Below are 22252 nucleotides of genomic sequence, written 5' to 3'. Positions count from 1 at the left end.
GGGTCGCGGGTCGAAATGGCGCCTTTTTGTGCGCTTCGCAGCTCCGGACCGCGAGAAAATGATTAAATTGACCGCAGCATGGAATGGCAAAGACTGGGGGAATTAGAGAAGCGAAAAGGAGCGACTAGTGAACGAGAACGAGGCAGCCGGCGGATGCAGAAGGATACATCGAGAGGCGCTTCACAGTCGCTGTCAGACTCGCACAGACTGACAAGGGACGGATGGCGAATCGAGGAGGCTCCCGATGATGGTTGGATGGGGGGCGGAATGGATGGAGATGGGTTGGAGGTGAGGATGGAAGGGGAGAGGAAGCGGAGGGAGGCAAGTGATGAACTGTCCACCAGCGAACAGGAAGCTCTTCTCTCCTTCCTGGTGAATTTTTTCGGGTACCCCAAGCACCTTTCCAGGTTGTCACTGGCTCTTGCTGCGTCCCGAAGGCTGGAGGCTGGGAAGGCACCTGTCTGTCCTGTGCCTGCACCATCATCGACCCCATTAAACTGACCGGACCCAATGCCCGCGCTCGCTGGAGCCGGGGTTCCGCGACAGGGGGTAACAATAGGGGGATACACCCGTGGCCAGGGGCGAAAACACCAGAGACACTGGGTCCATGTTTGTACCCCACAAACTCGCGGCGTGGACGCGGTCCCCTGTCACCTTGTCCCTCGGGCGCGGATGGCCTGCTCTCTGCGTTGGCAATTCAAGGGCCCCATCGTCACCACACCCAATGTTACGGGTGGTGGGCCCATTAAGCTCGACTGGAGATGAGACGCGTCTTGGTGGTGGTCTTGGTCTCGGCTCGGGTGAAGAAAAAGCTCATAAAGACGGACCGTGATTCACCACCACCGGAATGAAGCAGGCTCACCATGAGATCACTTTGGTTATCTGGGGAGGATGGCCATGCCATCCACACCAGCTCCCAACACCAGTCCAACAACACCTACGTCAGCAGAGCACCGTTGACACTTGACAGGTGAGCGAGTAAGTTAATCGACGGTTGGTCCCGCCACACCCACCCCCTTGTGGCCGTTGACGTGACTAGGCTCGCGTCCGTCGTGGCGCAAACTCAATCCCGTACCAACGCCCGCGACCAAATAAATAGAAACAAGTTGTTTGGGGGGAAGGGCAAAAGCTGCTCCCGTATAGCACAGTCCCTATTTATTTGCAACCCTCCTGAACTCTTGCATTAGAGGGCCAGCTGGGATAGAGGCAGTAATAGCAAACACCCAAGGACGACAGGCCTGGCCTGGGCCCGCCGCGCCACCGAAAATGGCCGCGCCACCTATCCAAAAAGGGCGGTCAGTCAGGAATGTGGCCGAGTCGCTCATCTGTCCAGCACACCGCACCATCGAGGCACGGCCCGAGAGATCGTGGAAAGATCTAGCTCGAGTCATGCTGGTCTCCAAAATATTTATTTAACTGCGAGATGCCCCCGATATTGTCCATGGGATGCAATGTTCGAAAATGCGGACTTCACTGGGGGCCAAAAAAAAAAAAAAAAAAAAAAACCCAAACGCAAACGAAATCCGCCTCTTCCGGAACTCCACCGGAAGGACCTCCATCTTCAAACTCGCGAATTTAGGGGAAAAAATCGGCACCGGTGCCTTTATTGTAATTTTTGTCGCTGTCTGCCGTGCTTCGACACTTCTACACCTCAAAAAAGACAACCCCCCTCCATTCTATAAAACAAAACAAAGGGATCATCATCAGTGTGTGCTAGTCCAGGGTAAGTGATAGGCTAGTGATAACGAGTACGGCGCGGGAACAACTCTCGGTCGACACGGCAGACTCGTAAATTCTTTTGTACGGACTACGCCGGACGGCCTGTCTGTACCTGCCGTCGACTCAAACTCTGTCTGTATCCGTACATCCGGCGGATACCCGGCATTAATTCTAGCGAGAGCAAATGTGTGCAGCAGTGAGGGCAGCTCGCGAAGTGTCGCCCTCAACTTCACGTCCCCCGAGTTGGATACTACTATCTTCCAGTAAGGTACAACGCATTAGTCTGCCTGCTAGGGAAGTTACCAATGCTCTGGATCTTGTTCTATGCGACAAATGCGCCACCAGTGCTCTGAAAGAACCTGAAGAATCTTCAGCTTGCCTTGGCCGCAGCTTCGTCATTCACTCTCCTCGAACATTCTCCGTGACGCCTACACCCATCGGCCGCCTCACCTATGCCAGTTAGGAGGGTGGCAACGCAGCATATATTAGCTATCTATTCATCGGGCTCGGAGATTTTATGAGCACCAGTAGTAATGGTAGCAAGTGGCAAGAGGCAAAATGTAACAAGAAGACCTCGCTACATAGTAGTACTACTCGTAGCTGTCCGATTTCGGCCCCGGGAGAAGTGTTCGGCGATCGGTCTACGGATAAGTTGGATTCTGAAACCAGAATCCTGTCCCCGGTGCTACGTGAGTGCTGCGAAGAAGCCATCCCGACGCCAGACAATGCTCTGAGACAAACCCCACGTCTGAGCCCTCATACCCTCGGCACGCCCAAACCCCGTCCTCGTCCTTGCACAGACATTGACGCAGATGTGTAGGGGAATGCAGTCCCCAGCCAGAGCTGAGTCACCGTGGTGAGGGTGGACGTACTCGCCCCGTATGAAGCACAACTTTGGAAAGTGAGGTTGAAACCGCCTAGACTGGTCGGAAATTGTTATTAAGGATTGTTGTCTATTCTAGATACAGGGCCATGCCATATATTTTCTTCGCTATGCAGTCTTGCCATATCCCCACTAGATAGCTGCTAGGAGAATTGGCGTCATGTTTGTTCACAAGGGGAGTCGAAGCCCACCAATTCTCGTTCGTCTAAGGAGTCGACGAACACGAGACCATCCGCTGCCTCCCAATTAAAAAAAAAAAGACACACACACACACACAAAATTTCAAGTCGAGCGCTTGTCCTCAAAACGCCATCTATCCCAACAATAAGAAAACAAGCGAACCCGGCTCGGTCGAACGCTCAGTCGTGACGTGGCCCAGTGTCGCAGTTAATCATCCCCATGCACGCATGTTCGTCAATCAAAAGTTGGACGATGTGTTGATCTGGTTCGGCTGGTGGTAGGTATCCAGGGTGGTCTGGAAGGGACTCCTGCCCGCGGAGCTGGCGTTGGTGCCGGTGGCCGAGTTCGGGGGCTCCGACTTGTCGACCGTCGCGTAGCCGGAGGTGTACTCCATGAGGCTCTCGCTCTCCTCGGCGGCCTTCTTGCGGGAGCGGATTCTCCAGGCGACTAGGCCGAGGGCGCCTAGTAAGATGGCGCCGCCGACACCGACGACGACGCCGATGACGATGTTGCGCGTGTTTGGGGACATGCCGCCGCCGTTGTCGTCCGAGTCACCCTCCTGGGGCTCAGGGGTGCTGGTGGTGATGTGGGAAGTGGTCATGACCTGGTGGCTACCGTCCTCGTTGGTCTTGGTGACGACCTCGATCGAGGTCGAGGTGACGGGCTCTAGGGTGGTCTTGCTTGGCTTGTCATCTTTGTCATCGTCGTCCTCGCTTTTAGTGGCGGTAGGCTTCGGCTTAGCAGTGGTCTTGAGAGTGGTCTCCTCCTCCTCCTCCTCCTTGGTCTTAGTCGGAACCTCTGTAGTAGGCGTCTCGGTAGGCTGTTCAGATGTCTTTGGATCGGTGGTAGTCGCTGACTGCACTTCAGAAGTAGAGACTGGGTCATCTTCTTCGGTGGCAGTAGTAGAGACTGGGTCTGGTTCGCTCGTGGCCGTCGCACTGGGGGTCGCAGAGGGCGTTTCACCTGGGAGGATATCGCCCAAGAGGCCATCATCACCGAGGTCTTCTTGCCTCGGGATCATGATACCGCTCTCATCGTATTTGACAGTGGCCTGGGTGAGCGTGGTGAAGCCCAGTGCCACGAAGAGCAGCTGAACTAGCCGCGGCGAGTACATGGTGGCTCAGCGCCCCGGTAGGCTGTTGTAAACAGGTGATTTGATAAGGAACAGCCCCTTCTCAAAGTAGGAGTAGTAGATGCTTCGAGCGTCACGAAGTGTCCCTGATGAGGGAAAAGTGATGGCCGCAAAGCACGCGTTCGGTTGTCTCGGTGATGTGAGGGGATTGAAATTAGCGTGCGGTGGAGTTAAGGTGAAGCGAAGGTCCGGTTGAGGGGCGCGCACGTGGATGGCTGATTAGGGGAGAGGCAACGAAGGACTAATGGAGATGAAAAGAGAATGAAAGAGGGGGAAGGAAAACGAAGGACTCGGTACAGTAGGACTTGGTGATAGGTGACTGAAGTGTGCTGCAGCAGAAGACGGGAGAGAAAATGGGGAGATGACTTCGTATTCATGTGTTGGCGGCTCTGACATGGGACCCACCTCCAACCTGGCACTTGCAGACTGCCTGTGCAGTGTTCTAGGTCAGCGTGAGCGGCCTGCCCGGAAACTCCAGCAGCATCCATGGATCCATGGATCTGAGCATCCACTAAACATCCACTGAGCATGGCAGCAAATCCGGCAAATCCTGCCCAGGCACCCACTGGCCCAGTGGAGCGATGATTCGAGCGAACCTTGGAACACTGCCACGGTGACTGGAGCCCCGAACGTTGCTGCCCGTCCCGCACACGCGACGCTGTTCATTGGCTTGGGCTCGCTTGGCCCTCGCGAGTGATCGATCACTGATTTGACTGATTGTCCCCCAGTGCAACGTATTGACTGCCCACCTTGCTGCGATCCCTGCAGGGGACACGACATTCGGACATTTCACCCAACAAAACAACCGCTGTCTGTCTCACAGGCTCACAGGCTCACAGGCTCACAACCCTCCCCAATCCCACTGCCTTGCCAGAGTTTCCTCATTCAGGTGACCAGTCGAACCCTCGTCAGTCATGATCCCAGCCCAAATGCGCAAGCATGGTCAGCTCCAGCCCAAATGCGGCATCCTCCCTCAACCCACAAAGGCAAGCCCCGATGATGGAAGGGTCGCCCTTCTCACCACTCCCCGAGCGAGTTTCATAGTACAGAAGGCCGCAGGGCCCTGGCCCACGGGTGAGTCTGGAATGCAGTTCACGGGAACGAACGGGCAGACCCTTCACCCATGCCACCAAAAATAGTTCCGGCCTCGCGCCATAGGTTTGAAGTTTGAACCAACGCCTGATCCGGCCATGCTCCGACGCTCCGTCCTATCCCCGGGCGCCCTCGTACTTTGTATACCGGGTAAAAACACAATGACGTTTGTTCGTAAAGCGCTGAACGCTATTGAGTTTAAGATCTGCGGCTTTTAATATATATTCCACAAGGCAGGGCCGGGTTAAGGTTGCAGACAGACGTTCTGCCCCTGGGCGCCAGCCACAACCCAACGGCCGTCATCAATGGGGCTCGACTGGCCCCCAGAGTGCGGTGGCAGTGCAACTTCAAGCTTGGCAGCTTGCTGGGCTGAGACGTCATTAGTATTGGTCAACGAAGGGACTGGACCCCGGATTCGGCAGCTCAAGTAGTGCCGTCAATGCCATGCTCCGTCGATCTACGTATACACTTCGGTGAAACTACCTCAGTGGACCTGGCCCTAGTAGAAGGATTCTGGAAGGATTCGTCATTATCGACCATGAGAGCACCCCTGAGTACGGGGTATAGTTCAATGTGGAAAGTAAACATATAATTTTCGAGCCCTTGAGAGCCCACCGAGTATGTATGCTCCGTATGCTCCTTGATCCCAATATAATTCCCGTACCCAAGTTCCCGTTGTCTGTATATATATGTATGCGAAAATTCGTATATCTCGTGTCATTTGTGAAGCTAACGCGATCTTGTAAGACAATTGCCAGACAACTCCAGCTATGGAAAGATCGAACATGAAAAATACAGGTTAAAAATCCCAGGCCAGGTTCATGGGCAGTTGGCAGCGTGGCGCCGCTGCGAATGCGGTACGAACCCAAAATATGTGTGTGGTGCAATATGTTCGATGTCGAGGATTAAACGTTATTGTCCAAAATGGGCAATAATTATCGGGAACGAGTTGCAATAATTAGTTCCGGACTGGCACGCCTTTGTGGGCGGATAGGTTGTAGCTGTGAAGCACGCGGTACGACGGCCCCTGAGAGTCATATTCGCCAGGACCATGATGGGGCCCGTGGACCTGGGAAGAATAGGAGGCGTTCGGCGGAGCGCGCGGTGGGTATCGCCCGATGCCCATGTCGGACTCGGAGCGTGATACTGGCAGTTGGTAAACAGGCCTAGTAGGGGGGCGCCGGTTGTATCCCACGCTATGCTCTGGTCGATTCCCGAGACGCTTTGGGCTCACGTCGCCTGGGGGACGCGGTACAGGAAAGCTGCGGAGAGACTGTCTCAAGTCCTGCTCGTTGGTCGAGTTAAAACCGAGCCTCCCGTCATACCCACGCGGATCGGGCATCGGCGGATGCTGCTGTTCTATATAGCGGGCACCATGGGAGGTAGAATGAGGGCCCCTGCGCCGCTTCTTCTTCTTCGAGCCGCGTGTGCGAATGCTGATGGGCGGTGGTGTTTTTGGCTTCTTTTGTGAGTAGCAATCCACAGATCCGGGGCTGGCGGGCTCGGACACGGTCTCCAGAAAGTCGGGCGCAGATGACCTCGTCCTGAGACGAGGGTATGGGCGCGGCGGCCCGTCTGGAGTTCTGGGGATCGGCCCTGGCGGCCCCATTCTCCTCATTGCTGCCTCCATCTCATTATCCTCAGCCATGGGTACAAACGCAGCGTCGAAGGCGCTGTTACCCGCACTTCGCCGGATGCTGTCAATGCTTGCAACTTGAACCTCGTAGCCCAGGATGTAGTCTGGGACGCCTTCCTCGTCGTCCGAATTGTCTAATAAATCGGCTGCAGTCCTTGATGTCCGTAAGATAGACTTGCGCGGAGCGCGAGGATTGGACGTTAAAACCGAGATCGATCGACTCAACTGTTGTGGAATGGGACCGGTTGATTTTGGCCGTGGTCGATCAATGGCGGCGGTCATTGTGTGCCGTACCGAAGGTTTGTCCACAACCTCTTTGCTTTCCACTGTCACAAATGTCTTTGGTACTTCCCGGGCGGCCACATTGACCTGGAAGGAGGGCTGCTTAGATCCTTCGTCAAAGATGCGGTTGTGTTGCTCCAACTTCTCCGCCGCATCAGATGGCATAGATGGGACGTCATGTTGTCGAGGTTGGCTGGGGGCCATGCTAGGGAGGCTTCGACGTCTGGCGGTGGCGATGAGTTTCTGCAGCTTCTTCGGCTTGTGGGTGTCGTTGTTCGCGCTCGAGGATGGGGAGGGTGTCTCATTCTGGACATCTCTAGGAGGTACATCGGGGGCTGATAAGCCACGAGAGTGTCCAGATTGCTGTGTTTGCGACTCCCTGGACTTTCTTGATTTGAAAGACCCTAGGAAGCTTCTGCGTCGGAGGGCTGAATTACTTTCATCGCGAGTCGAGGCGTGTGTATTCTCCTTTATCCCTGGCTGACCTTGAGACTCAGCCACCTCACCTGAGTCTTCCGAAGTGTCTTTCACCGAAGGCTGATATGGCGCCTGGTCCCTCAAATCAAGACGCTCTTCTTGACTTTCGACTGATGCGGGAGGTAGTTGGCCCACAGCTCCATTCTTGGCTTGCTTTGCACCCCTCTTGGAACCGAGTAGAGACTTGAGCGAAAGACTTGAACCGTATCCGCTATCCGCTTTTGAAGCAGAGTCCACACGCGGTCCCTCGGAAGATGAAGAAGACGAAGACGAAGAACCGAAGCCACTATCAGATCGACCGACACCTATAGTACCCTTTCGCTTGTCATTGGATGTGGTTGCGCTTTCCGACAATCTGACATCTGGCTTCTGGTGCATGCTCAATTGGTCAGGAGCATCCTGTGCCGAAGGCTGCATCGCCGGTGGCAAGGGACTCGCGCCGTTCGGGGGCTCGACAGCGTTTGTGGAAGCATCACTGGAGCTAACCACGACAGGGCTCAGAGCACCAGAGAGGGGTTTGGGTTGTTTGACCTCTGCGGCCGATGGCGCTAGGCGATGTATAATAGCTTCTTCCGGCCTAGAAGACACCTGATTCTTCGCGACAACGAGCGATGCGCTTGACGATGTCATCTTTGCTGCCCTTTCGGGCCCGGGGCTTGGTGCAGGAGTTACGTTTGTGATCCGCAAAGAGCCAAACTTGATACCACCAATCTGCTGGTACTCGGCCTCGGAAGGTGTAGCTACGCGTTCTGGAGCATCCGAGATTTCGGACGACAGTGGCGGCGTTGATAGACGTTCATGTACCCGAGACTCATCCAATTCCCATCCAGACTCGCCCAGAGGAGGTGGAGCGCTCTTGCGGAAGCACGACTTGGTTGACACAGACACGTCGCTGTGCTCAGAACGAGTGGCCACGCCCGGTGTTAGGATAGCAGATCGCCTGCGGGAAGGGGCGTATAGCGAAACTTCCGACTCTGCGCGACCAAGGGCTGTATTACTGGCCGGATGTTGGTGGGACTCATGCGGCGAGGCGTCTGGGGATAGCTCCGGCTTGATTGAGCTAGCGACTGGCGAAGTCGTCGTTTGTGCACTCCCCGGAGGGTGAGCACTAGGAGACACCGGGTCGTTCCCACTGCTGGCGTGACTGCATGGGCTTTCGGGACTTACGGCAGAAGTCAATGGCGACAGATGGGCACGTTGCACCACGGAACGGGACCTGTTGGCGCCGTCAAAGGTCTTAGATGTGACTATGCCGGCACTTTGCCTCCTCGACAGATGTTGACCCTGCGACGGCGTTGTCGAGGACCGAGTCAGCCCATCTGGCCGGTGTAAATGACCATCCCTCTGCACGCCTCCATGGTTGACCGTCCGAATATCCTCGCCAGAGACTGCTTGGTCCGGCAGAGGGGAGAGATGGGTCGTCTCGGGAGACGATGCCGCAGCGGGCGAGTTGGCGAGGTGAGGGCTGGAGAATCGAGCCACAGTCGGGGCGGAGGCACTGGGGCTTAGGAGGTTGTTGGTGGAGGAGGCATGGTTACCCACACGAGGCTTGGAGAGCTTCTGGGCCGGGCGGCGTGGTTGTTCGGAGGAGGGAGAATTGCCCATGACGCTGGGGGTTCTCGACAAGAGGGCTCGCTCAGATGACGACGACGGAGATCTAGAAGACAAGACGAGGCTCCATGGGTGAGGCGGCGTGTGCGATTATCGACGATGCATGCCGCAGATCCGATCTGAGGGTCCCGGCGTCCTTGTGATGAGAAAGAAGGCGATTACAAGCGATGGACAAGAGGGAAAGGCGACCAACGAAGGGGAAAGGGAAGGGAAAGACAAAGGGGATACGAGTCTGGGAAAGTCTGACTCGGGAGAGAAAAGATGGGAAAGAGGGAAAGCGAGGCTGATGAGACGATGACGGGATGGCGGTGGAGGCCGCGGGTGCTGAGGCGTGGTGATCAGTGCCAGGGGCCACCCAGCAACCAAGAAACCAACAAGGGGATCCCGTAAATCCCAGGAGGGAGGCGCTCGAGGCGCTCGAGGCGCGCGCTGCAAACAAAACCGGGAACTGCTCGACATGCAACTTGACCCAGTCCAAGGCCACAGCACAAAGCGTCTAGCTCCAGCTCTAGCATCGGCCAACGGTGGGCCAAGCGAGCTATGTTGGTCAATGTGCTCAAAGTAATCAAACGAGAGCCCATCAATTGACCCCGTTTGCGAGGCTCTGGAATGTAGCGTCCACGCCCAGGCCGGATGCGCCTTGGCCGTATCTGGGTCAGCCCGTCCGTGCGAGAATAGACATGCATAGTACGGAGTAGAACCCGTACGGATACCTTAGAGACGAGCATTTATTAAGCATTAGACGGCCGAGACCTATGGCCTATCTGAACTCGTCCCAATGGTCACGATGGTCACTTCCAGGTTGTGTCCTCCCTTGGCGGTCGCCATGGTCCCATTCCTCTCGGTTGACAGGCTGCCGTGGCTCTTGCCCTTGTTTCAGATAACCCCCTCGAACGGCACGCTCAGCCGGCCCCAGGACTCCCCGACAATATAAGGCTCTCCGTGGTACGGTAGGCTTACCAAGCATCACAACGACCAACAAACCCATCAAAGGCCCATGATGCTGATGCCGTAGAGATGCTATCGTGTTCGCCTCTCATTTCCCAAATCTCTCCGAGTCTTCAGCCTGCTGGGCCGGGGGAGCAAAACGTCCGGACACCCTGCACAGTGGACACCGGTCGGGAATTATTCAGCCAATCCGCAGGATGGCGATAAGGCGAGTACGAGTACGTGGGAAGGTACGATACGCGATAATCGCGATCAGGTACGGATATCAAGGTAGGTATTTGTCGACTCGTCTTCCAATCAGGACTCTGCAGATAATAGAGGACGATATTTCCACAAAAGACTGACCGACTTTTATTTCCGCATCTCCGCGGTATCATCATACGATATCACCATAGATACCGCAACTATCTAAGCCATTTGTCTTATACTATGCATTAGGCTCCGGCTCCCTTAGGCCAAGCTCCCGCTCCCACTCCCGCTCACACTCCCCACGCTCCTCTTCTCCGCCACCTCCACAGCCACCGCCGACGCCGCCACGGCGCTGCTGCTCCTCCGCCTCATGACCACAAACGCAACAGCGCCCACAAGCCCAGCAACCACCAAGGCCACCACCGCGCCGATCACGCCAGCCACGGCATTCGAGATGCCTCCGCCGTTGGTGCTCTTATTATTAGACGCGGCGCCCTCACCGTCCTCCCCCTCCTCGTCAGCGTAGGCAGCGCAGAAATCCACCGTCGCCGCGCACACGCCGCACCACGTGCCCACGTCCTCCACGGCGCGCTCGCGCATCTCCGCCACAAAGTCGGTGTAGCGCAGCACCGGCTCGTTCCGGCCGAACAGCGGGAACGGCGTGAGGTCGCCGTCGGTGCCGTTCTTGAACAGCCAGCGCACGCGCAGGTCCTTCTCGGCGGGGAAGGCATCCTCGGCATCCTCGTCGTCGCTGTTGTCGGAGCTGTCGCTCAGAAGCTCAAACGCCATGGTCGATGCATACCCCGGCAGTCCCGTGAAGTCGTCCGACAGGTCCGTCAGGCCCATGACGCCAAAGAAGGCCAGGAAGGTGTCGTAGCTGCCCGCCAGGACGGACAGCTTGGCGCGGCCGGCGGACCTGACGGTCTCGTCGAGGCGGGCGAGGACGGTGCCGGCGAGGGTCTGGGCGCCGATGGAGCGGGCGGGCTGGGAGGCGTTGTAGTTTGCGCCAAACTCGCTCGAGTCGGCGAGGGTGCGGAGCTGCAGCATGTCGTCGGCAGAGATGTCGAGGGCCGAGGAGGACTCGTTGTGGATGCGGGCGACATTGAGCAGGTCGAAGATGTCGTAGGCGTTATCGTAGGTCATGCCTTCGGGCGTCAGGTCATACACGCCGTCTAGGTAGCGGTAGAAGCCGGCGTAGAAGTCGCGGGTGGCCTCGACGCGCTGGAGGTACTCCTTGCTCTCGGAGAATCTCGCGGAGGAGTCCGCATAGGCCGGGCAGGCATCATCGCCCTTGATCCAGATGGAGTCGGGCGAGTCGTCGTCCATGCCCTGGAGGAGGACATACTGGTAGCCTTCCAGGGGTGCCGAGCTGTCGCTGCCATTGTTGAGGGCCTCAATGACCAGGTCCGGGTTGGAGTCGGACAGAGGAGGGTAGAGACCCTGGAGGAAGGCGGTGGCCGTGTTGGAGAGGATGGCTTGGTTGGGGGCACTGGCGTATATCTGCGACTGCTTGACCTGGTCGGGCGAGATGCCACGGATCTGGTGGTCCGACTCGGGGTCGAGGTACCGGGACCGGTAGCTGGCTCCCACCTGGTAGTTCTGGGTGGCCCCCAGAGGGGTCAGTTGCTGGTTGCCGTAGTGTTTGGTGGTGCCTTTCGGTGTATATCAGCTACAAGGACCCTGTCTAGGGCGGATTCACGTTTACTCACGGTCACCATGGCGGGAAAAGACGACAAGGCCGTGGACCGTCTCGGCGACGGCAGTGCCCGCGAGGAGGCCAATAGCCGCCAGAGCGTTCATGTTAAAAGGCTGATGGTGGCAGACGAGTCGCGGCACCAAGCGTTGAGGGAACAGGGAGGCGGGGGAGGAGCGGAGACTACGAATTAAGCATAAAAACAACTCTGAACAACGCAGAATACTAAAAATGACTCGACGGCTACGTTCCGCCCCCCACGGAACGGATCTAAATGGACCTTACCGGATGCTCCGATAGCCACGCCGACGAAGCGGGGTCGATGATGAGTGGCGGCCATTGACTTTTGATCTTCCTGTCGCGCTTGTACAGAAGCAGCAGCTCTATGGGTTATGCCATGGTTCGTGGCCTGCTGCTTCTTGTGTTGAATGCGGCTTGAATCGGGAGCCAGCGGTTGTCGGGGGATGCACACCGAGAACCTTGGACGATGGAGCCGAGAGAGAGAAAAAAAGGCGTGCAGGGTGATAGCGACATAACAATAGAACCTACTAAGGTATGTATTGACCTCACTCGCCAATAATGTACGTACAGCCGGTATCGCCCATCCAGACCTCGTGGACTCGGCCGGCGTCGACATCGACACGCGACCCGGGCCCGTAGGTCGCCTTCTCACGATCCGCCTCATCAGGGTACCACAGCGTCATCTCGCCCTGGACGACCAGGTGCGTGGTCAGGCCGCGGTGCGAGTGAGGCGGGTAGTGGGCATTGCTACGTGTGTCGATGAGCGTCAGTCGTCTAGCAGAGGGGATGAGTACCGGGTAGGGCACCTGGGACGTACGGCCCATCGGTCCAGGCAAAGACGTGGTCGAACCCCCACGAACGGACCTGGTCTTCGTGCTGTCGGCCCATGACTGCTGTTGTGCTGTAGCTATCGGGGTGCGTGGCTCAGCTGGTTGGTTGGTGTTCGATGCGGTCGGTGGGCGACTTGGGGTTAGAAGCGTAATGTGGTGATGGCTCGATGGGTATGATATCATCATCCATCACCACGTTTGTGTCCAGCGCCGGCCCCGCGCGGCGAGGACCGACATTAGTCTCTCACTAGGAGCCATGGCATAGCTAATAAGGTCCTGTTCGTACGGAACAGCAGGTATTCCGTATTAGTATACTATGAAGAGCTGCGCCCCGATCGCCCCGGTAGTGTGTCGACGGTAAATCGACCCCCGGCCCCCGCCCCATGTTCTAAGTTATCGGGCACCGAGATCAGACAGATCATCGGATGGATGACACAGCCCCCTTGAGCCTCCCACCAGAGCTGCTGTACTGCTGTGCTGCTGTGCTGCCGCGCTGGGACTCGTACGTACGTACAGTCATAGGTACTCATTCAGGATGGGAGCACGCTGCAGCCCTCAGCCTCCAGGCCCCAGCAGGTGTCTGTCCAGCTCCAGCCGCAGCGGAGCCGAGTGAATGCACCTCAGTGAATGCAGTGACTGCAGCAACTGCAGTCAGGCTGCCCGGGCACACCTTTCCTGGTTTCTTTCGCCTCCCCCTGCCACGCCCTCGTCTGCTGGACCGCTGCTGCGCCATTGCCATGCAACAACAACGACCTGCCATGCACACAACTTGAACAAGCTAATGAACCCCTCTAGGATGCTGGCCACGCTGGCCCAATCAAGGCCTCAATTCGTCCACAGCACTTCCGGTCCCCAGAATTACAGGGGTCCTTCCCTCCATTTGCCTCCCTCCATCGATTGGGAGTCATGGCTGTGCTGCATGTCTCGCGGCCTGTGGTTTAGTTTGCACCAGAAAAGCGTCCGCCTCGGAGTCGATGCTTATGGTCAATGAAACCGTCAGCCCGATTTATAATAATGCGCCAGTCTTTCGCTCGCCGCTTCAACCTGGAGTCGTGGACTTGGACTTTTGTCCCCAATGCCACAGTGCCACTCGTCCTCATTCCCGTTCCCATTCGCGTCCCCGTCTCTAATCTATTCTGGGCTTCTAGTGCTCTTTTCATCTTTTTATAGCAGGGGCCAGCCGACAAAGGACAGGGCTCCGAGCACAACTCCGCTGTCCCAGTGCCCGCTGTCTAAACTGTCCACCACGGCCGTCTCCGACTCCTTACCTACATAGTACGAGCACTTATCCAGCTCCCCATCTAATAGCCCCCCATCCAGCTTGGCCCAGTGGTCTATCGAGTCTAGCCCTCCACACCACTTGAGTCCTTGACCACCCACGGGCCACCGCCGCCCCAGGCTCACTATCCAGCCTAACCCCTGTCTCTCGGGGCGTCCAGGGCTCCAGTCTCCCACTCGTCAACTTTTACATTGGGCCACCCCGGTTGATATTGGCCACTCAGCACCTCTCATCTGCAGCCTTACGAGGGCTCCTCTGGTCCCTCGCTCGTCATATCTGACCAAAAATAAGGTCGACCTTCGCTCCCCTCTGTTGAGCCACATCCATCTCCTCCTCCTTCTCTTCACCAACCTCGCCAACCTCAACCACTGCCCTCCAAACTTCCGACGCATGTCTAGTCCGCGCTCAAGCCGCGGCTGACGTGCCTCTAGCCCCCCATGACCTCCCACAGCAGCCCGTGATAGTCCAATCCCTCTCTACTCGGTCCCGGAGCTCGACCGCCCGACTGCTCACCATGTCTATCTTCTGCGGACTCTTCGTGCGTTTCTTCGTGCCCGCCGCCCCCGTCTCTTGTGGGACCAGGAACTGACTTACCCATTCTCAGAGCCGCCGCCGGAACGGTGACCCCAACGCCCGCAGACGACCGCGCCGCGCCCGCACCCTGTCCATCTTCGGCAACTCAAACTCGTCCTCCCGCAATCTTGTCATGAGGCTGGTTTATGGCACGGCTTTCGCATCCCCAGAGATAAGCTCCCCGCGCAAACCAGCAATTGCAAAGGACGTGTCCACCGCCAGCTCGTACTTTCATAAATCAGATCCTGGTGACATGAGCCATGAGATGCACAATGTTCTTGAGGAGCTGTATGACAGTCTCAAAGGCCGGGATCAGACTCTGTCCAGGGCGAAATTCGCCGCCTTCTTCAAGAACATCCAGGGCGAGACCACCGATCTCCCCAAGGCATCCTACTCCCTTGGCGACTTCCTATGCACGTGGACCGCGTACAGCTGTGCCATCAGATCACCGCCGGCAAAGGATTTCACCAAGCCCTTGACCAACTACTTCATTAGCAGTAGCCACAACACCTATCTGATGGGTAACCAGCTCTCTTCCAAGAGTTCACCTGAAGCATATAGAACTGTACGTCGCCTTTCGGATCCCATGTTATACAATTGGTCGGTGACTGACACACCAACCTACAGGTGCTCAAGAGAGGCTGCCGCTGCATAGAGATCGACGTCTGGAACAACAGCGACGCCCCGATCCCGACGACCGCTTCGAAATCCCACAAGCCTGACCATCAGCGTGGCATCTCTGGAATCTCTGGAATCTCTGGCATCTCCGGTAGCTCCCTTCCATTCATGGCCACTACGGTCTTTGATAAGGTGGAGGACATGAACGAGAGCGTCAAGAACTACATCGGCGACAAGTCGGCAAGCCACTCCCGCAGTCCTAGCACAGTGAGCCGTGTCGCCAACGGCGAGGACGTGTCGCCGAGGTCGAGCACCCTTTTTGCGCCCGACTCCAAGGAGTCGACCACGTCACGTCCCAGGTCTCGATCACAGATACTCAGAGGCGAGCCTATAGTCATGCATGGGTGGACAATGACTCCTCCCTGCGGCTTTCGGGAGGTCTGTGTCGCCATCGGGGAATCCGCCTTCGCCGACAACAATGATCTGCCTCTCATCATCAGTCTCGAGGTCCACGCAGACCGTGAGCAGCAGGAAGTCATGGTCAACATTATGAAGGAGGTCTGGCAGGAGAAGCTTGTCGATAAGCCGCTCGAGGAGTTTGACCCGAGGTTTCGGCTCCCAGCGCTTCAAGATCTGCGGGGGAAAATCCTAGTCAAGGTGAAGAAGGCGCCTGCTAAGATGATTGCACTCAACGGTACTGTCAATCTGCCGATATCCTCTGCTGTTGACGATGACACGTCCGACTCCGAAGACGACGAAAGGTTACCGCGGCCCCCTCAGAAGTCAGCCTCTGAGCAAATTAACGGAGCAAAATCAGAGGCGACGCCGGAAATCATTTGGCCCCAATTTCACATATGCCAGGCACTCGGTGACCTTGCCGTGTACACGCGCAGTGAGAAGTTCCACAGCCTCGATACACCCGAAGCCAAGAAGCCCCCACACATTTTCTCCATCAGCGAGAAGAAAATCTTGGAACTCAACGAAAAGTACCACACTGAAATTTTCAAGCATAACAAGCGGTATTTTATGCGGGCGTTCCCTGCAGGGCGCAGGATCGACAGCTCGAATCCTGACCCTAGCCTGTTCTGGAGGAAGGGCGTTCAGATGGTGGCCATGAACTGGCAGAGCCTCGATGAGGGGATGATGCTGAATGAAGGCATGTTTGCCGACGAGATGGGATATGTGCTCAAGCCCCCCGGCTACCAGAGCTCGGACAAAGACAGCGAGACACCGCATGAAGCCGCGCCGGGCAACACTCTGGATCTTACCATCACCGTCTTCGCAGGGCACCACATTCCTCTCGAGGCCGCTGACAAGGAGGGCAGCAGTCGTGGCGCCAGTGAGCTGCGTCCTTTGGTCAAGGCGGAGCTCCACGTCGAGAAGGCCGAGGACAACAGAAAAGATGGGCAGATGCAAGGATGCACCTACAAACAGAAGACCAATACCGGCAAGACCAGCCATCCCCATTTCGGCCCAAGTGGCAAGGACCTCCGCTTCCACAACATTCCCAAGGTTGTTCAAGAATTGAGTTTTATCAGGTGAGTTTCCTCACTTTCATCCAGTCGAGGGGCGGGATACAAGTTTGATGCAGTGCATCGCATGGCAGCGTTTTGGCCTCTCTGTTTGCCGAGTGGCCCAGGAAAAACTTGTCCGTTGCCTTCCCTATTCTCTTCGGGTTCCTTTCACTCGTGGATACGTCGTGGATGTAGTTGGCCGTTGTGTGACATCCCGAGCCTATGCAAGGCGCATGCAAGGCCTGGCCCGAATATGCAGCCTCTGCCGTCAACGTGTTGTCCTTCGCCGGGAAGTCATTTGGTGAAATGCGGTGAAATGCTTGCTAGAGACGGGCCGTTGCATACGAGTCGCTTGTTCGGCGTGCTGACAGACTTTTATAGGTTCAAAGTCGAAGAGGAAGGGGCCATGAGCTCCACGCTGTTGGCTTGGGCATGCATTCGTCTGGACCGTCTCCACCAAGGATTCCGCTTTATACCCCTCCGAGACGTGAAGGGCAACCGTGTTGATGGTAGCAAGCTTCTCGTCAAGATCACCAAGACCCTTCGATGATCATTCTCAAGATCATCCTCACCTGCGGCAGCGCCCCTGGAAAGGGGTTTCTTTTCCTTGCTTATTTTCTTCCAGCATAGCGGACTTTTGCGTTTTGGGATACCTGTCGCTACCAGACCAGGCCGGGGGCGTTCGGTTGTTTGATTGTTGATAGACTTGGGGCTCGAAGCCAGATGGTACACACACGCGGCTGAAAGATGGGAGGTGTGACACCAGCAGCAGGTGTAGTAGCCTAGGAAGCAATCAATGCTGAGAAAGCACAAGGATAAGATCAAAATGTAAGGTGGTCGAATTGTGCGATGCGTTTATCATCACAGGACTTGTGGGAAGTCGGCGAATTGGCTCGTCGAGTACAGGCAGTTTCGATACGATGAGCCACGCCACTAAGGCGCATCCGCCTTGCCGGTCCTGTAGCCATCCGCTAGGCGGGGGAGAAAGCGGTGGGTTGATGAGGTGCAGCAGCTGAGTTGAGTGGTTGCAAATGACATCTCGGCTCTGTGATCATTGTTGTGAACGGTGTGTGCTGCCGGCGTGTGCTGCTGCGAGGTCCCGCCCTGGCAGCTCCTCTCGCTGTCGTGCAAAGGTGGCCACGCGCGCGTTGGGATTTTTTTGACAGCGGCCATCTTTGTGTAAAAGCAAACTTTCCCGTTGTGTAACGGCGGCCACGCGTGTTTTATAATTACTTGACAGCGGGTGGCGTTGTGGAAACACAAACTCTCCCGTCTCCTCCCGCCATTGAAGCTGAGAACCGGGAAAACCAAGGTGGTATTAAAGGCGGTGTCCAAGATACTACAGTACGTATCCGTAGCCTGAAAAAGTCCGATTGAGTGAGCGTCGCACTAGACCTTGACCTGCTGTGAAGTTGTCCTTGCCGGTTGGTCCCTGGCTCAAGCTTCGTTCGATGAGGCGTCCCTATTCGCGTCAATCCAATTAAGGTGTGTGACTGTTGGCATAGGTGTGAATACTCGACCAAGTCATTCAAATATCTACTGAACATGCCACTAATGCTAGCTTCAAGAAGGGCGATCCTAAGAATAATACAGTCGGACATGAGGCGTCAAGCTGAAGTCTCTTCATGCCCCCCACCAGAGATGTTGGACTCCCTGCGGGAACGGGCTTGGAGTTGACCATGTTAGTATGTCGCACAACATCTCAAACGGTATCCCATGTCGGCCCTGTGTGGCGATATGCTAGTTGTCGACTCTCGCGTAGTGGAACTGGAGGCTGTGTAGGGTGTGTGCCCCAGGGATGCCTGAGAAATCCGTACAGTTTCGACAGGTGTCATAACAACCACAGGTCTCACTTTCACGCATACGGCGGTAATGGTGTGTTGCTAAAGGCAAACGCGGCCTCGAGGGATGTCCGAAAGGTTGTGCAAGGCCGAGCACCTGAGACACTCGGCCTACCGTTGAACTACTTTCATGTCGAACTTCTATGCCACAATCGGCTGACTTGCCATGTTGGCAGAGTAGTATCCGCCGCAATAGCCAACCAAACTCTCTGTCACTCGACTGTGGCTAACCTCACGCATCTAGCCCCAAGCCTTGTAACCCCGGCCGAAATGTCCTCTTTTCACTGGTGGTATCGTAATATGTTTGAATCCGGATAGGTCCACAAAAGTACGGTTTGGGTAGACTTGCTTTAAGTTGATCACGGGCTGTGTAGGGTCTGAAATGAGTGAGAACGTGGCTTGTGTGGGTTCGAAAGGGTCGTGTCGGAGATCAGCGTCCAGGGGGCCTAGTAGTCGAAAGTTCTGGATCTATGCTGGCAAGACTCAAGAGTGCTATTCCGTACTAAATCGATGAATACCAGGTAATGTTATAGACAGCGGGTTTGTTGAGAGGAACTGCTAATACTCGTAGACCGGGGGATGGTCAGCACCACTTGTAGGCCAGCCAAAGAGTAGGACCGCATCGGTTCCCAACTCTCTGTATCGGTCGGTCCCCTCCACATGCTGGTTTGATTTAGAGGAACATAGAACGTTCTGTTGGATTTCTGCAGCAACAACCACCCCACCAACAGATGACTGTGCAAACTTGAAGTTTGAGCCAACCAAAATGGACAAACATCGATGCAGTCGAAGGTCTGCAGTTGCCACATAGTACATACGTACCCGTTCTGGTACTCGTACAGATACTGATCCCGACTCAGATGCTGATGTGGGGCCTATGTCAAGTAAAAAGCAAACTCGACATCGAGGCAAACTGACAACCACCGGAGCAGCGGTGAAGATGTACGGAGTATTCGTACGAATATTAGCATCGAAGGAAAACTCGACCTGGCATTTTCACCGGGCGTAGCCGTTCCGCCAACGAATCAAATTGCACCCCATTGGTCAGTAAGGGGCTGAAGCAAGAAGCGCAACAACCACGTGTTTTGTTGAATGAGTAACGTACAATATCAACAACTGCTCGTGGCGGCCAGCTACCTTGCGTTGGTCTTGATCGCAGTTCGAACTGACTAGCAGCTTAGCTTCACACGGCACGGTGCGGAATGCAGTGCGCGCCTTCCTTGCATTATGTGGATTCTTGTTATCTCCAGTGAAGAATATATGCGAGTTCCGGGAGTTCTCGCACAAATCGTGGGCAAACGGACTTGTCTGGCTGTCCCAAGGTTGTGATCAGGTGTGGGCGTGCAGATGGGCCACTCGGGCATGCCCACGCGTCGTTAGATGACCGCTAGATGATAGGTATACCGTATTGTGACCAAGGAGGCGCCACTGATCAGACGAGCCGGCCGTTATTTCATGCAGTGAAATGTACAATGTACGGCGTTGAAGTTAGTGTTGTCCAACTGCAGGCGGCCAGCAAACCACAATCGCAGGAGAACAGTCGGGGTGTGCATCGCCGAATAATAGCTCGTGGCAGCTCCACTAGCCGCTGCATGGCGTTAGTTTGCCAAGCGCGGGTGGGCAAACTGGAATCGCAGGTTAATTTGTCGTCCGTAGAGGATGGGAGAGTATTAGTCCATGAAGATTCTTGGGCACATACCTCGAATGAGAGAGGCATATGAGGAATGTGCATATGAGGAATGTGGCCACAAAGCAAATGGTGGTCATGGCCTGGACGTCGTTTCCTGTCACCTGAATCGTCGAATCCCGATAAGACGGTTGGGAGAACGGGCGTGTGGGATGCGAGAAGTAGATGCGAGAGCAAAAGCAAAACGCGTTTGCTTGCGGCCGGATCGGTATCCCGATTATTACAGCTTGGCATCAATCAGCGTACCGAGCCACGCGCCGGCATAGTACTTGCCTCGTGTGCTAGTTCAGTTTGATGAACGATTTGAAGCGCCTGGTGGGGTCAAGAGACAATCTTTGACGGGAAGCTAGCGAGGTTCGAACGGTGAGCCGCCAAATTGATAGCTACTAGGTAGGTGGGTAGAGCAGACATATGGCACTGGTGACGGGGAGAGCAGCAAGGAGTTGCATGGGTGGCGCACCACGGCTGTTGGTGGCTGAAGCTGCTGGCCAATTGAGGTTCTGGGCAGGGGCAACCCCGCGCCAAGAATGGAAGTCTCAGCCTGGCCCAGACGAGGTGCAGTAGGAGCTCGCAAGGTTCGCGGCAAAGACCCTCGTCAGAACCTTACGGAAGGTGCCTTTGTACCCGCTGGCTGCTCTTCCGGCAGGTGATGCGATATTCTCGCCCCGGCATTGCTTGCTCGCTCCTTCCAGCCCACCTGTTGTGTGCAGTGGCAAGCGCTCTTCAGGATAATTTCGCCCAATGTGACTCATCACCAACCAAAGTGATGGATCTATCAGATCCCGCTTCGACCAAACCCTGATCCCTGGTAGCAATGCGCCTTTTCTCAGTTGTCGACCAAAGTGTTGACCATTCTGGCGAAGTCAACTCACAATGCTGGCCACATGCCGTCCTCAGCTCCCTAAAGCTGCTCGAGGGACTGCGCTACGCCTGAGTTGGGTAAGCAGATATCCACATCTTATTTCTCGTGCTTGTTAAAACTGACTGTTAATACTAGTACTAGTACTACTAGTTCCTTCAGTACTCGTACAGGCTAGTAGGACACCACTACATGGTACAGATGCTAAGTACGAATATGTACGAAATCTGATTATTAGGTAGTATGTGCGAATACGTATGTATGTGCATGGCTTGCCCCTGGGCGTAGCCCGGAGATCATGTTGGCAACTTGGCAAACGCTCGTCCTTTGGGATTGAGTACGAGCACGTACTCGTACGCATCTTGTCCCAGGATAAACGGGACCCGCTGTTCCCCGAGACACGGCCGTGTCAAACTGCTAATGGCCCCATCTCATGGGCCTCTCTTCAGTTGACTCACAGCACTCACAGTCTTCCTCGGCTTCCATCCTCTGGGATTTCGCTTGTGGCATGCAGAAAGACCCTCACCTACTTGCAGGTTGCTCACATGAGAGCTCCTCATCACCGCCTGCGCCGTCATCAGTCTCAGTGCTGCTACGTTGCCCCCCACTTGTGGAGCCTGCGAACGCTCCCCAGAGCTCGGGGACCTGATGATACTAGTTAGTATGTAGATGCACGATGATCATGGATGCACGATGGATGCTGACGCACCTCGCAATTCTCCATTCCGGAACCCTGGAGCTGGGAACCATTGCGTCTGCCGACATGGGGCCCTTGACACTTGTACGAGTAGCCACTAGACCCCCACCTCATTACCCTGTCGTGGTCCCTATGCTTGACCCGTGAGTGACGCTCAGGTCTCAACATGTGCCCATCATTGCCGGATGGATGGGCCTGTAATAACAAAACATCAGGTCAACGCTCGGTTCTCTTCTTTCTAGACAAGCAAATTGAAGAAAATCTTTCTAGTGTAGCGTCCGGCGAGAAGGCTCCCGTCTTCCCGACGTGTTGAAACGTTTGATGACCCAAGTTCCGCCCGGTCGAGAACAGCGGTGGGAACAGGCAGCTGTTACGCCACATATTAATAACAAGACAGTCGCAGTGCGCTCTACAAACGTCACCACCAAGAGGATTCGTTACGTGCGACTAAGGGTGTGCTACATATCCGTAATAGTAAACGCGACCCTGGC

The 22252-nt window shown here is 55.8% G+C and overlaps 4 protein-coding genes across 4 annotated transcripts; 1 reads left to right on the top strand and 3 right to left on the bottom strand.

The window, feature by feature from the left end:
- Positions 1 to 3020: 3020 nt before the first annotated feature.
- On the bottom strand, positions 3021 to 3896 carry ACO1O0_005569 (uncharacterized protein; the record flags this gene model as incomplete). The annotated part of the gene is made up of 1 exon (XM_083194985.1): positions 3021 to 3896. One exon carries the CDS (start codon positions 3894 to 3896, stop codon positions 3021 to 3023), a length of 876 nt encoding a protein of 291 aa, XP_083049898.1.
- Positions 3897 to 10410: 6514 nt separating this feature from the next.
- ACO1O0_005568 (histidine phosphatase superfamily) lies at positions 10411 to 11949 on the bottom strand (the record flags this gene model as incomplete). The annotated part of the gene is made up of 2 exons (XM_083194984.1): positions 10411 to 11801; positions 11859 to 11949. 2 exons carry the CDS (start codon positions 11947 to 11949, stop codon positions 10411 to 10413), a joined length of 1482 nt encoding a protein of 493 aa, XP_083049897.1.
- Positions 11950 to 12408: 459 nt separating this feature from the next.
- On the bottom strand, positions 12409 to 12751 carry ACO1O0_005567 (uncharacterized protein; the record flags this gene model as incomplete). The annotated part of the gene is made up of 2 exons (XM_083194983.1): positions 12409 to 12610; positions 12681 to 12751. The coding sequence occupies 2 exons, from the start codon at positions 12749 to 12751 to the stop codon at positions 12409 to 12411; spliced, it is 273 nt and encodes a 90-aa protein (XP_083049896.1).
- A 1735-nt stretch (positions 12752 to 14486) lies between these two features.
- On the top strand, positions 14487 to 16705 carry ACO1O0_005566 (PLC-like phosphodiesterase; the record flags this gene model as incomplete). The annotated part of the gene is made up of 3 exons (XM_083194982.1): positions 14487 to 14510; positions 14577 to 15110; positions 15173 to 16705. The coding sequence occupies 3 exons, from the start codon at positions 14487 to 14489 to the stop codon at positions 16703 to 16705; spliced, it is 2091 nt and encodes a 696-aa protein (XP_083049895.1).
- Between the last annotated feature and the right edge of the window lie 5547 nt (positions 16706 to 22252).

The sequence above is a fragment of the Amphichorda felina genome (genome assembly GCF_050947745.1).
Source record: "Amphichorda felina strain 45539 chromosome Unknown scaffold_5, whole genome shotgun sequence".
NCBI classification, from domain to species: domain Eukaryota; kingdom Fungi; phylum Ascomycota; class Sordariomycetes; order Hypocreales; family Bionectriaceae; genus Amphichorda; species Amphichorda felina.
Note: the sequence above shows the minus strand (reverse complement) of the source record. Positions and strands in the feature narration are given on the sequence as shown.